Source organism: Rhyacophila brunnea, unplaced genomic scaffold, assembly GCF_057557595.1.
Source record: "Rhyacophila brunnea isolate RB1 unplaced genomic scaffold, BYU_Rbru_1.0 scaffold_14, whole genome shotgun sequence".
Classification (NCBI taxonomy): Eukaryota; Metazoa; Arthropoda; class Insecta; order Trichoptera; family Rhyacophilidae; genus Rhyacophila; species Rhyacophila brunnea.
In genome coordinates this window covers 39,413,727-39,425,808 of record NW_028232796.1, presented here as the reverse complement: position 1 = coordinate 39,425,808, position 12,082 = coordinate 39,413,727, and the positions used below count along the sequence as shown (strand labels likewise).

Below are 12,082 nucleotides of genomic sequence, written 5' to 3'. Positions count from 1 at the left end.
AATTATACGTATATGGTTTCATTGAACTAAGATTACAAATTGCTGATGCGTTGGTGAGTTTTTAAAAATCAATTTTCTTAAAAAAAAAAATGGCTGAAATGTTGTGAGGTGACAAAGAATTGTCTATAGAAAGTATGTTTGTTTATTTGTTCCCTCAAATTTAGAATTTTTACCACAGATAAAGATAAAGTACCTATGCATATTTTGGATTCGATTTTATTTTGCTGTTCTTTTGTTTGACTTTTACTGCTGTCAGAATTATTTTCATATTGAAAAAATGTAATTGAGTAAGATATATATAAAATGACTAACGAAGCGACTTTGTGTAAAGCCAGGTACTTCAGCTAGTAAAATATAGATTTATTCATGCAGAGAATAACAACAATCTGAAAATCTAATCAAATTTCCACTCACTTTAACAGCAACCCTGATCTCGCTTCCCGCCTCTTCCAGATTCTTGGCTTTCCCTTCAAACACCTCTCCGAAGGCCCCCGACCCTAGGAACTTGGTCAGAGTGATTTGCTCTCTCATGATGTGAGGAAGCAAGGCGATGTCAGCATCGGTAGGCGGCTGACATAGAGCGCCGTTGTACAGGATGTTGGTGGAGTGCTGGAACATCCCACCACCACCCCGGGAGCGCGGTAACTCTCGCAGTGTAGCCAGTTCCACATCGGGCCCGCGGAGAATTGTATGCCCCGGTGACAGCTGATTTAGAGATGATTTTTTGTCGCGGCGTTTCAACACTAAAAATCAATAATTCTTTAGGATGCCATTTCTTTTCTAAGTATTAATTCCTTGTACATAATGTTGAAAGGCCGAATACATAATACACACTAATTGTCTCTTAAAGTAATAATGAATGAAATTTAATGAAAGTAAATCTACCCAAAACCGATATTATGTATACAAATGGGTAAGTGAACCAAATGAGCATCTTGTTATCAAAACCCGCACAACTCCACGAACCAAATTGTAGACAAATATGAAAAGACTGCTTTGGGCTTAATTGATATTAACACTATTTCTGCCGGAATTAATGTGGCAACATTTAAAAAAATATTTAGTGTTTAAAAATGCACTTAGAGTAGATTTAAGTGAATCCATGACCCCCATACCTATCGCTAAAATTATGGGCAGTATGATATTTTACACTTTAGTGTTCCCTAATTAATGGTATCCACAATGGAAACCCAGGCTTAAGATAAGTAAAATTAAGCGTATTCTGTGTATTTTTAGCGATTCTTTGTATTTTTATATAAATCCACTTGAATTATTGAGTTGTCGGCACTCGCCATTCAATTATGAAGCACCAATCGCAACCCCTTTTGTTGTATATTTGATAAATAGCCATTTTTATTAGTCAGGAAACATACAAAACATAATTAAAATAAATTTCTATGAATTTCATTTAATTATATCAATCATCATATCACATCGAATTGCATCACATAGCCACATATTTGTAAATATTAATATTCTTTAAGTAAAATAGCACCTTTTTTTACCTTTTTATACTATCTGTAGAGGTTTATCCAACTCTACAACCGACGTATTATTGTCTGTGGTTATTTGTATGGCACAGACAATAATACTAAGCGGAAATGAGAGTTAACAAATCAGTCGCATATTCGGCCTTGATCTGTACAGTCAAATATTCACACGCGACTCCGTGAATATCTAAATCAATTAAAACCATATTGTAAATCTTACGTAACAAATATCAATGGACAGTTTCCTTTAATGCCGTGTACAATCTAAAATGTATTGCCACACTATATACCCAAGAAAATACTCACTGTGTCTCACTTCTATTGTGCCCCGAACATATAACATCACACATACGACGCAACCTTCAGCATAAATTAATAGATGTTATATCTCACAGCCAACAAGCAAAACAAAGAGCAAATTTGTGGTGTGCCTTTTTCTGACTTAATCGGTCGACCTGCCACGCCGGGCCCAAGCTAGAGTTCTAGCGATGAAATTTAACTATTTTGAACTTGGTTAGGTTTTGAAACTAAACGTACCTAATTTTAACATGCTCTGTATATAGAGCGGTTACGAATGTTAATGAATATTTGTTGCGTAGATAATGAAATAGAGAACAGCGTAGCATCGAAATTTAAAAAATTCAAATCGTTAGGTAGGTTTTGAAACTAATGTGTTCATATCATAATATCATAGTATCTTTCATGGAAAAATATTAAACTCACAACATATGCTGGCTACAATGGCTAAGGAGAGAGTGATGAAGACAGGGATCCCAATGCCCAGAGTGACATGCACATAGTCGGCTGGGATGGCCAGCAGCCCCGTCTGCGAGAAGTCAAACTCTTCGCTAGGCTCTGACAAGTCGCTCCAGCCGTACGCGTTCAACGCCTGCACGTAGAATATGTAGCGCTCGCTAAGTTTCAACTCTGCTATTATCCAATAATTATCTGAAAAATATATTTTATTTTAAATTGATAGAACCCTAATGACGGATTGCCTTGAGATGTTTTATTTTTGTTGGTGAGAAAACATTGACACTATATTTATGACAGTTCTAGAGTTGGCAACGCTGTCTAAAGTCCTCGGACAATAAGTCGCCCGACTTGTCCACACTCTACTAACTGTTTCTGACATAAGATGAGTAAAGTAGGTAAGTTTTGACAGTTGTGATAGTTAAATGTACGTCTATAATGTTTACCGGCGAAATATTCTTGTATTTGGGTGTAGATTTACTTAAAATAATGGAAGAGTGAAGACAACATAAATATTGCATTGTTTTTTAAGAATCTTAATGAAAAAAAAATCGGTGTGTGGACTTATGTACGCGCGTTAGAAGTTATACTTCTTTGGCATCACAAAACAAAAACAAAACTTGTGATAAACTAGATTCTTTGACTAGCTCTTAATTATCTTGTTAAATTACACACTCAAGAAAAAGGACCGGTTATTGGAACGCCGTTGGTTTATTTCTATACACTTTAACTTATATTACTAAATTATATAATGGTTTCTTGTTGTTTTTATTTTTAAAGTACCAACTGTCACTCTGACGTTTAATCGTTTGTTTACGTAAGGAATTGCAAATGGCTGACAATAATAAATTCGCTGCCTAGGCTACGGAACAATTCTAAACTATAATATTATACTGTATAATCATCACGATTGCAGTACCATACCGTGGCGTAAAGGTAGTGCGTTTGGCTGATAACCGAACAATCAGTGGTTCGAATCCAATCGAGTGCGTTTTTTTTCATGTGAAAAAATAAATTATGTGTTACATGTCACACGCCAAAAATACGCTCTGATCCGATTTCCCAAACTTGCCAAAAGAAGTATAACTTCAAAAATAAGTTTGTCTCTAATTCTCGCATTTTCTCATGTTATGTAAAATAATAAAATAATCAACAAACACCATCACACAATTCTTTCTGTCCAAATGACTGCATATTAATGGTAATTTGAACTCATGGTTATGGTTAATGAATGAAATTTGTCTAGTAAATTATAGGAAATCCAACGGACCCCAGTATTCTATGCAGTTCTAAATGTCTCTCGGTTTGTCGCCAACTCTTGCGCCTACCGCCATGCCACCACTGCAGGGTGAGGGAGGGCCGGCCACAGCGATAGAACACTTGAGGTTGTGCCACAACGGTACGAAGTATCGCACTCTCTGGCAACAGCCAAGTGAAGTGTCTCTTCGTGATTACTTCAATCACCGTGGGCTTTTGTGTCCGCTTATGAACTTGAGTATTTATAAGGCAGTCGTACCAATGTACCCCTAAGATTTTGCAGGGACAATGCCGAGACCTTTGAAGCTTAGTAAGATGCCACGTCTCACAGCCATACAAGAGCACAGGTAGCATCCACGCGTTGAACAAACGACATTTACTCCAAGAAGTTAACTGAACTGAACTAACCTAAGTTCACTGGAATGATCACCATCGTCGGCAACTGTGGCACCTAAATATCTAACAACTTTAAATCTGAATTCCATGACAACGGAGTAGGAGCATTAGAAGGTTAACTACAGCTCAATGTATAATTACAATGTTAGATGAACGAACATACCTGATCCATTATAGAGCATTTTCCATCCATCCTTAACGGGCTCATCTGTCACCTCAAAGAGCATAGACTCCGCATTATCCTCGACACTCAAATATGGAACATCAGCCTGCAGCCGTGAATAATTTGCATCTCTCCTCTCCCTCATTCCTCCAAACACTTGTCTGTTTGTTATGTATATTGGTTTAATGTCTGTATGTATAGTGTCTGTCTGTCTGGTATTTCTGTGTGTGCGTACTCTAGGTTGTTGTGCGGGCGTGGCATGGCCGTAGAGTCGGTACAGACGGATTGGGCTGCCGTGTGGGAGCGATGGAGACCACTGCAGCTGGTAAACGGCTCCTGACAGTTGCTGGACTGTCGGTTTGCCAGGCGACGATGGACGATCTCCTAATAATATACAAGTAGATTAAATTTATAAATAAATACTGTTTAAAAGTTTGAGTTAAACCATTCATAAAACCACCACCAAACTCTTCACCCGAAATCTAAATAACTGAAGATGACTAATTTTTTTGTCACTGATGATAATATCATGTTTATCATATAAAATTGTGTCCAATTGTTTCATTATTTGTGAAGTAATTATGTACAAAAAGAAAAAGGGGATAAGTCAAATTATTTCAGAACGTTGGAGCGGACCCTTTTTTGAGTTGCTCCGCTCTAGCTCCGTTCCGGTACCTAATACTTGCTCCAGCTCCGCTCCATGGTTTGCTCCGCTTCGGGTAAAAAGTTTTAATAAGTATTATATGTATACAAATGTTAGAAAAATAAAAAAATAAGTAAGGAGTTTTAAAATAATAGTCATTTTCATTATTAATTCTATTAAAGAAAATTGCTGTCAGCAAATCGTCTCTCATTATTTGCCTCTTTAGTCAAAAAATTGAGGTTATTTATCACTCGGCAGTGTTGCCATATTTCAAATAATTCCAGTGTTGCAAAATGTCAAAATATATCTACTATTTTCATTAGATTTTAGGACGAAAATTTCATAATAAAAAAACAACCGGAGCAGTGGGGCACTACGATTTTTGGTGCTCCGGGTAAAATCTAATTGCTCCAGTGCTCTGTGCTCCTGCTCCGAGCTCCACTCCAATGCTCTGAATTATTTGAATAAGTTAAGTTACCCATGCGGTGCTCCTAAATTAATAATTTCCATTTAAATTTGGCCTAAACTCAATCTTTTGTTGACTCTACTGAAAAGTAATGATTATCTCCCTATTCTTTTCACACCAAAAATTAATTCCTTGTATAAATTTATTGTAACAAAATCTTCGATGGTTGTTTGCTATAGTAATAAACTTGTGGGCTTCCACTGCATGTTCTTCCTACTTCTTTCGTCTATGTTTCTGGCTTGTTGCAGAGACCATTCTCAAGAATGAGAGAATTCTCTTAAGAATTACCTCAACATCAAGGAGAAGAGGAAGAACATGCGGTGGAAGCCCAAAAATCTATTAGGGTGTCATTATCTCTTTAAATAAAATTTGTAACGAATGACTTATTACAATAGTCGCTTACCTAGAGTCTCGAACAAAAATGGAGAGTCCTGCGGCCATATATACGGAACCGTATTATTTACGTAGAACAACTTGAGCCGAAACTTGTACTGAGTTTTGGGAAGTAAGTTTTGAACAACGTAATTAATGGAGCTGTCCGATTTCTGAGATCCTTCGTCTTCCACTTTCCTCCACAGGTCTGATCCATACTCTGCATATTCAATGGAATGACTGAAATCGAAAAGAAATACTATCATTTATAAATAAAATTTGCATATAAAAAAGGTATATAGGTGTCGGTGGCGACATAAATAGTGCACACTAAACTTTCATCAGTCATACATATTTTTGTTTTCATTAAAATAAGACTACAATTTACAGAATATGGTAATTGCCAATGGTTTGGTTAGACAGGGTTTAATTGATTTTTAAAAACTAACCAATACCACCTGTAAATTGTAGTCTTAATTCGATAAAAACAAATACGTATGACTAACAAAGTTTAATGTGCACTATTTATGGCGGATCTTAACAGCCTACTTCCACCCTTCGCTGCTAATAGGTATACAATTATATATTATACGCATTCATTTTTTTAACACTACAACAGGCTATGGGGCACAATGACAGTAGGTAGTGTAGTGAAACAGTAGTGTAATAAGTGGTAGAAGTCAAACAATCACAAACACCGAGGCTTTGAGAAAATCACATAAATATATTGTAACGTCACCGGAGCTGAACCCGGAGCCCCCAGATGAATGGTCAACACGTTACGCTACGAGGGCCGTCATTTAAGAAGGAAGCCCCGTGATCTTTGGAGTAAATTTTTATCATTTGATTTTTTGTTTCAGGTTTGTTGTAGGGGCCATTATCAAAAGGTAATGTGGTAAGGATTGCTCTGCCAAATGATGTTTTGGTGACATGGTGACATACACAGAAGATGATTCCTGTGATGACAAAGTGTTCAAGCTTCTACCCATAAAGGTTCGTTATAATAATGTCACTTGAGATTTTTACAATAACAAAGAACCGTGAACTTCCAACGTGAAACTCACTTTAATATCTGCATCTTGCGGTATGGTATCCATGACACGTGCATGACGTATGCTCCCAAGAATGTTGCCAGGATATCATTGGGCTCTGGGAATGTTTCAAAGGAGACCACCTGGCTGTCGGTGTACACGTCACTGTTGTAGGACTGCGTGCGAACCCACACCGAGTAATTCTGTGACGGCATTAATTTTGGAAGCTGCATCTGCGTTATGTTGCCTTGGGATTTTGTTTTCGGTATGTATGTGTTGTGCTCTGAAAGAAAAATATGGATTTAATAGTAATGTAAGTCTGATTAATATCATTGGAATGTGGTGATGAAATGCAGTGTGCACTAATTGGACAAAATATTTTTTTTTCATAATTACTTAGAATCAATGTATTTATTATTTTCCCGTGTGGTATCTAGTGGAATGAGCCCCTTGCAGTATTAATACAACCCGAATGGTAATTGAATCCGAAACACATCAACCTGATACTTAAGTTAGCGATGATATCTGTTAAAACAATACAAACCTTTAACTCCCTGGTCTGGAGTTACGGTGCCTTCAGTCCTCCAGTGGACCTCATACCATACGTCTGGGTCAACGGAATAGTCCTCGGGGGAACCTATATTGCCGATGGTCGGAGTCGACCACTCCACGCGTGCCAGGTTTGGAGTAAGAACTTGCGTTTTCACATTTGTGGCTGGCGCTGGAGCTGAAATGTTACCATAGCATTAGTTTTGGGAAAATGCCTTCAAGTTTCTATTACTAATGAAAACAAATAAGTATGAATGACAAAGTTTAGTGTGCACTGTTTATGTAGAATCTCTTCAGCCTACCTGATATACTCAGATAAAATTAACTCCAAAATTACACAAAATGTAATTTTTATAAAATAAATATTTCCTTTATTAAATCAGTCATTGAAGTCATTAAAAGCAAAGGCAACCAATTCACTGTTTTTCGAAAATTAACAATAAAAAACTGTAATACCTAATGTATTTGCTTACTCAGTCAAAAATTAATCTTAGCCATATTTTCATGAAATTATCAAACTTAATGTACTCACTGATATTTCTTTTTGTGAAATGTTTATTAAAATACTATAAATTTAATAATGATTGCTGGACTTACGTCAAACTTGTGGATTTTAAAACCAATACTAATAACAGGGAACACAAAAATAAGGGAAGTCGTATGTGGCTCTAAGAAGGTACAATTAAGGTTACTATTTGCAAACACGGCTTGTTTTACATAGGTACTAAGAAAAGACTAATTTGTATGATTTTTCAGTTCATTTGAAGTGTATATTTAAAATAAAAAACAAATGGAAACTTATTCATTTCAATATTAATAAAGAATCTATTTACATTTGATACCTATTTGTATAAAGTGAAAATTGGTTTGAGCCGTTTCGTTAGCATAACAATTTGTATTAGTCCGCCTACGCAACTATGCAACGAAATGACATACCACCAAGATGTTAATCACGTGACCCATATGCTGAGCTCCTATTAGCTAACATGAAACGAGCCGTCTTAGAAACTAAAAGATTTTGGAATAAGCCATATTAGAAAGTTTCGCTTTATTTTGATTTGACATGTTGTATGTAATAAAGCCGGGTTTGAGGATACTGTCTAAAAATTCCTTTAAAGTAGTATTTTTATTTACAAAACCTCATTCACGGTTAATTTTTTTAACAATATTGGAACGAGCCGTGTTTGCAAATAATAGTCTCAATTATATTCTCGAGTGTGAAAAATATGGGATAAACTTAAACACATGTTAAAGAATATTATGTTATTTTCAATATGTATGTATCATCATGCGCATCAAATCTCATCACATAAACGAAACACGCATTTAATATTGGTAATATTTGAGGAATTTGTGAAAACTTACCTCCGGCTGATGTCCGATAAACAACGGTAGGTCCCAAAATAGGTCGAACGTCACGCAAGTCGCCGTAATAATTACTGACTTTAACCGAGAAGCCGTAATTAGAAAACGGCCTAAGTCCATCCAGATGCATCACCCTGTCAAACGTTCTTTCAGATGAGCAAGCAGACTCGTTACACCGGAAATTTTCCCCTTCGACATAAGGCTGATAAAACACTGTATAATATGGTGTCGCCATGCTGTAATTCTCACACATGTAGTATTTGACAGCCTGTGGCAACATTAGCGTTAAACTGTCGAATGTCCTATTTAGCATCGTCACTTCGAGCGGCATCTGTTTGGGGCTGAGACAATTTTTTGGAGGGTACGGTTGGATTCTGTTTCCGAGTGCCAGGATTTTGTGGCCATTGGTAATCTTCACTTGTGTTATTTTGGTGATAGGTGTAGTGGTTTTTTCAGCGGAATACAACTGTTTCTGCGACGCGTTTGACCAGTAGATGAATTTGCTATCTATAGTCATGAAACTTGGAGGCAAAGCTGAAAATTTTAATATTTTTGAATTAAAAATCTTTTAGAATAAAATGTTGAATACAAAGATTTATCGAAAAGTTTTCTAATTCTTTTGTTATGTATCTGTAACTCCCCTCTTTATAATAATCTCCCAAATGACAATAAATTCCCTATTGTTTAATTCATCGACACCCTAAGTCAGGGATGGCGAACCTATGGGATGATTATGCATGGCACGCGAATGTTTCATTATTAAGAGAAAAAAGAAATTACTAGGTATTTTATGTTTTTTTTATAAAAAAGTTTTACAAATAAATATACCAAGTACTTACTTAAGTATATATTTTGTATAATATGTATTGAAAAATAATGACCACATAGCCATGTGTATTTTCTTTGGTTTTTCATATTGTGTTTAGGTACCAATCAATGCGCAAACGGAAACGACAAAATTCATCCATAAATAATGACAGATCGAATTGTATAAAAAATTGCAGGGAAATCATTTACAAGAATAATCATGTTTAATGTAAATATACGATTGCATAGGTCGGTCCTTAGGATTGGGGAATTAAAAATAAAAATATTCAATCAACAAGCCTTGTGAAATTAATTATCGGCAGTCATTCAAATATAATAACTACTTGTTATTTTAACTCAAACATAATCTCTAAAAATGGAAAACCGCTCAGTGATGGAGAATATAATATGAAAGAAGGAAGAGTGGTTTAAATGCTTTCATGATCTCTTTGAGTAATTATTTGAAAACAAGGGAAAAAATATTCAAAGAATAAAAGATATTCTTTTGGCTAGAAATACGGTGAATAATATTCTTAAAAACTTTTTTTTAGAGAACTTAAAAAAAACTTAAATAATTTGGGAAATTTTGGCACGCATACGTAAAAAGGTTCGCCATCCCTGGCCAAAGTTACTAATTATGTACCATTGTTAAGAATCAATGTGATTTTGACTATTGCAATGTACCTACTCAATATTATATTATTGATCAACCCCAATGTATCCACCCTATCTAGCTGTGTTACTACACATATATAAACTAATCGTCACCAATATTACTTACTCACTATTTCATATTTATAATATTGTAAAAATGATTCTAATATCATTCAACTTGGACCATTCAACTTGTTCAAACTTAACTCAGCTCTACTCTCTGAGTTGTTTCACTGCGGATCGAACTCTCCTGAGTTCTTTCTCTTTTATTTTTACACCATGTAACTGTACTTTGAGACCATAATGAACCAACCTCACTGAAGATTAACATCTATTGAGTCTTATTACTGACATACCTTCCACTGGACCACGTGAGGGATGGTAAGGATTTCAGTTGCCAAAAACATAACAGTTTTAATAAAATAGGTAATAAAAGTTCCAACAGGCATCGTTCATAAAATATTGATAGTTCATTTTACACAAAAATCTTTTTGTCTAGATGGTTTTATCTCCCAACAGGGACGGGCACAGCAGGTCTATCAGGGCTATTCTAAATAGTTAACACGGTAACACGTTTTAGTTATTTTTATTGCTCCAAAATAACACAGATATCACACAGAGTAAATCCATAAAGAAGGTGGTTATCTACAATAAATATTAATACAATGCACTGTGTCTTACTTGATTCCAAATGCACCTGATTAGAATCAAATAAGACGTGTTAACTGCGCTACTCAGCGAAATTTCAGCGGACGTGTTAAAAAATATCACACCTGACATTTAACTTGCTGGGATAGTTAGCCTTACATAGACAGCCTTAGTAGCCTTTTTCTCTTCTTCGGTTTCATACATTCTTACAGAGTGACTTGATATTTTCATACATTTCTCTCTTTGCTAACCTACAGTTGCATTATTCTGGTAGTTATTGATATTTTTTTTGTGAACCGTGTACCCTGGCTCTTAAAAAGTTTCCATTCATATCTTAAAATAACATAAATAATAAACAATATTGCAATCTTACCGTGGTCTTTAAAGTGCGTCGCATTAACGACCACCTTGCACTGACATCCTTGCAGATCGGCCGTGGAGATGTGCTCAGACCAAGCATCCACCCAGAACAGCTTGGAATCATCAGGCTTGGTCAGATCGAGGGTGAAACTCCTACCGACTGCCGGATTTTCAGCGCAGTTACATTGCTTGCCTGGACTAATTTTAGGGCTCAGGCTGGCGGTGGTATTGGGCTGGTGGCCGCTGAAGAACGGCCGGATGCCTGAACCGTCTGCGGATGCTGTCATCAAAGTGCCCATACCGTGATGGTTCATCTCGATCCAGTACAGAGATCTGAAATTCAGTAAAAGTAAATTAACATTTTCACTTCTAAGCGGAGCATATCGAGGGTATACTGACAGAAAGCATTAACTCATTAAAACAAGTTCTGAGATAATCACAAAAAGGACTTTAATTTTAGCGTTCTTCCACATAGATTTTTTTATGATTTAAAAACATTTTTTCTACATTATAAAGACTAACCTTTATGGCAAACACAATATACGACATGTTACAAGTCCTGTATTTTGTATATGCAGAACGCATTAGGTCATTATCATGCTTTCTATCAGAATAAAAAAATAACAATGTGATTTAATAATGTTTCTATTTTCTCACCATTATATCCTATGCCTTTGTGTGTTTTACCAGGACATAGAGCATAAAATTGTATACATTTTGGCATTTAAAACAGAAAAACAGCAAAAACTGAAATAATGCGTTCTGTCAGTATACCCTCGATATAGACCACTACATAGTGGAGGCTATGTTGACAGACTTTTATTTGCAATGAATGGTTCTTAGTTATTCGCCCAAATTCATTGGGTCCTTGAACTGGATGAAACATGCATTTTTTGACAGCTGCAAAATCGAACCCGCAGATCCACAGCTTTAGAGATGAGTGCTCTGCCAACTAGGACACCATAAAGGAGAAAATCACTGCTCGATTTCTCCAGCAAATACAACAATGACATCTTCATTCCCAAATCAGGAGCATCAATCGTGCTCTTTCAAGGTGCAGAACTAACCTTTTATTGGTGATGCCAACTGGGAGGGCAATGACTGTGGTCAACCAATTTGCTTCACATA

General features: G+C 36.0%; 1 protein-coding gene across 1 annotated transcript in view; it reads right to left on the bottom strand.

Moving 5' to 3' along the window:
- Positions 1 to 12,082, bottom strand: part of sev (receptor protein-tyrosine kinase sevenless) — a 148,886-nt gene that overhangs the window by 14,301 nt on the left and 122,503 nt on the right. Inside the window, exons 23-30 of the mRNA XM_085942297.1 lie at positions 10,968 to 11,287; positions 8,486 to 9,019; positions 7,116 to 7,298; positions 6,605 to 6,854; positions 5,572 to 5,780; positions 4,060 to 4,443; positions 2,214 to 2,438; positions 415 to 743 (exon numbers count right to left, since the gene is read on the bottom strand). Coding sequence (XP_085798423.1) covers positions 415 to 743; positions 2,214 to 2,438; positions 4,060 to 4,443; positions 5,572 to 5,780; positions 6,605 to 6,854; positions 7,116 to 7,298; positions 8,486 to 9,019; positions 10,968 to 11,287 — 2,434 coding nt within the window. The remainder of the gene's footprint in view (positions 1 to 414; positions 744 to 2,213; positions 2,439 to 4,059; positions 4,444 to 5,571; positions 5,781 to 6,604; positions 6,855 to 7,115; positions 7,299 to 8,485; positions 9,020 to 10,967; positions 11,288 to 12,082) is intronic.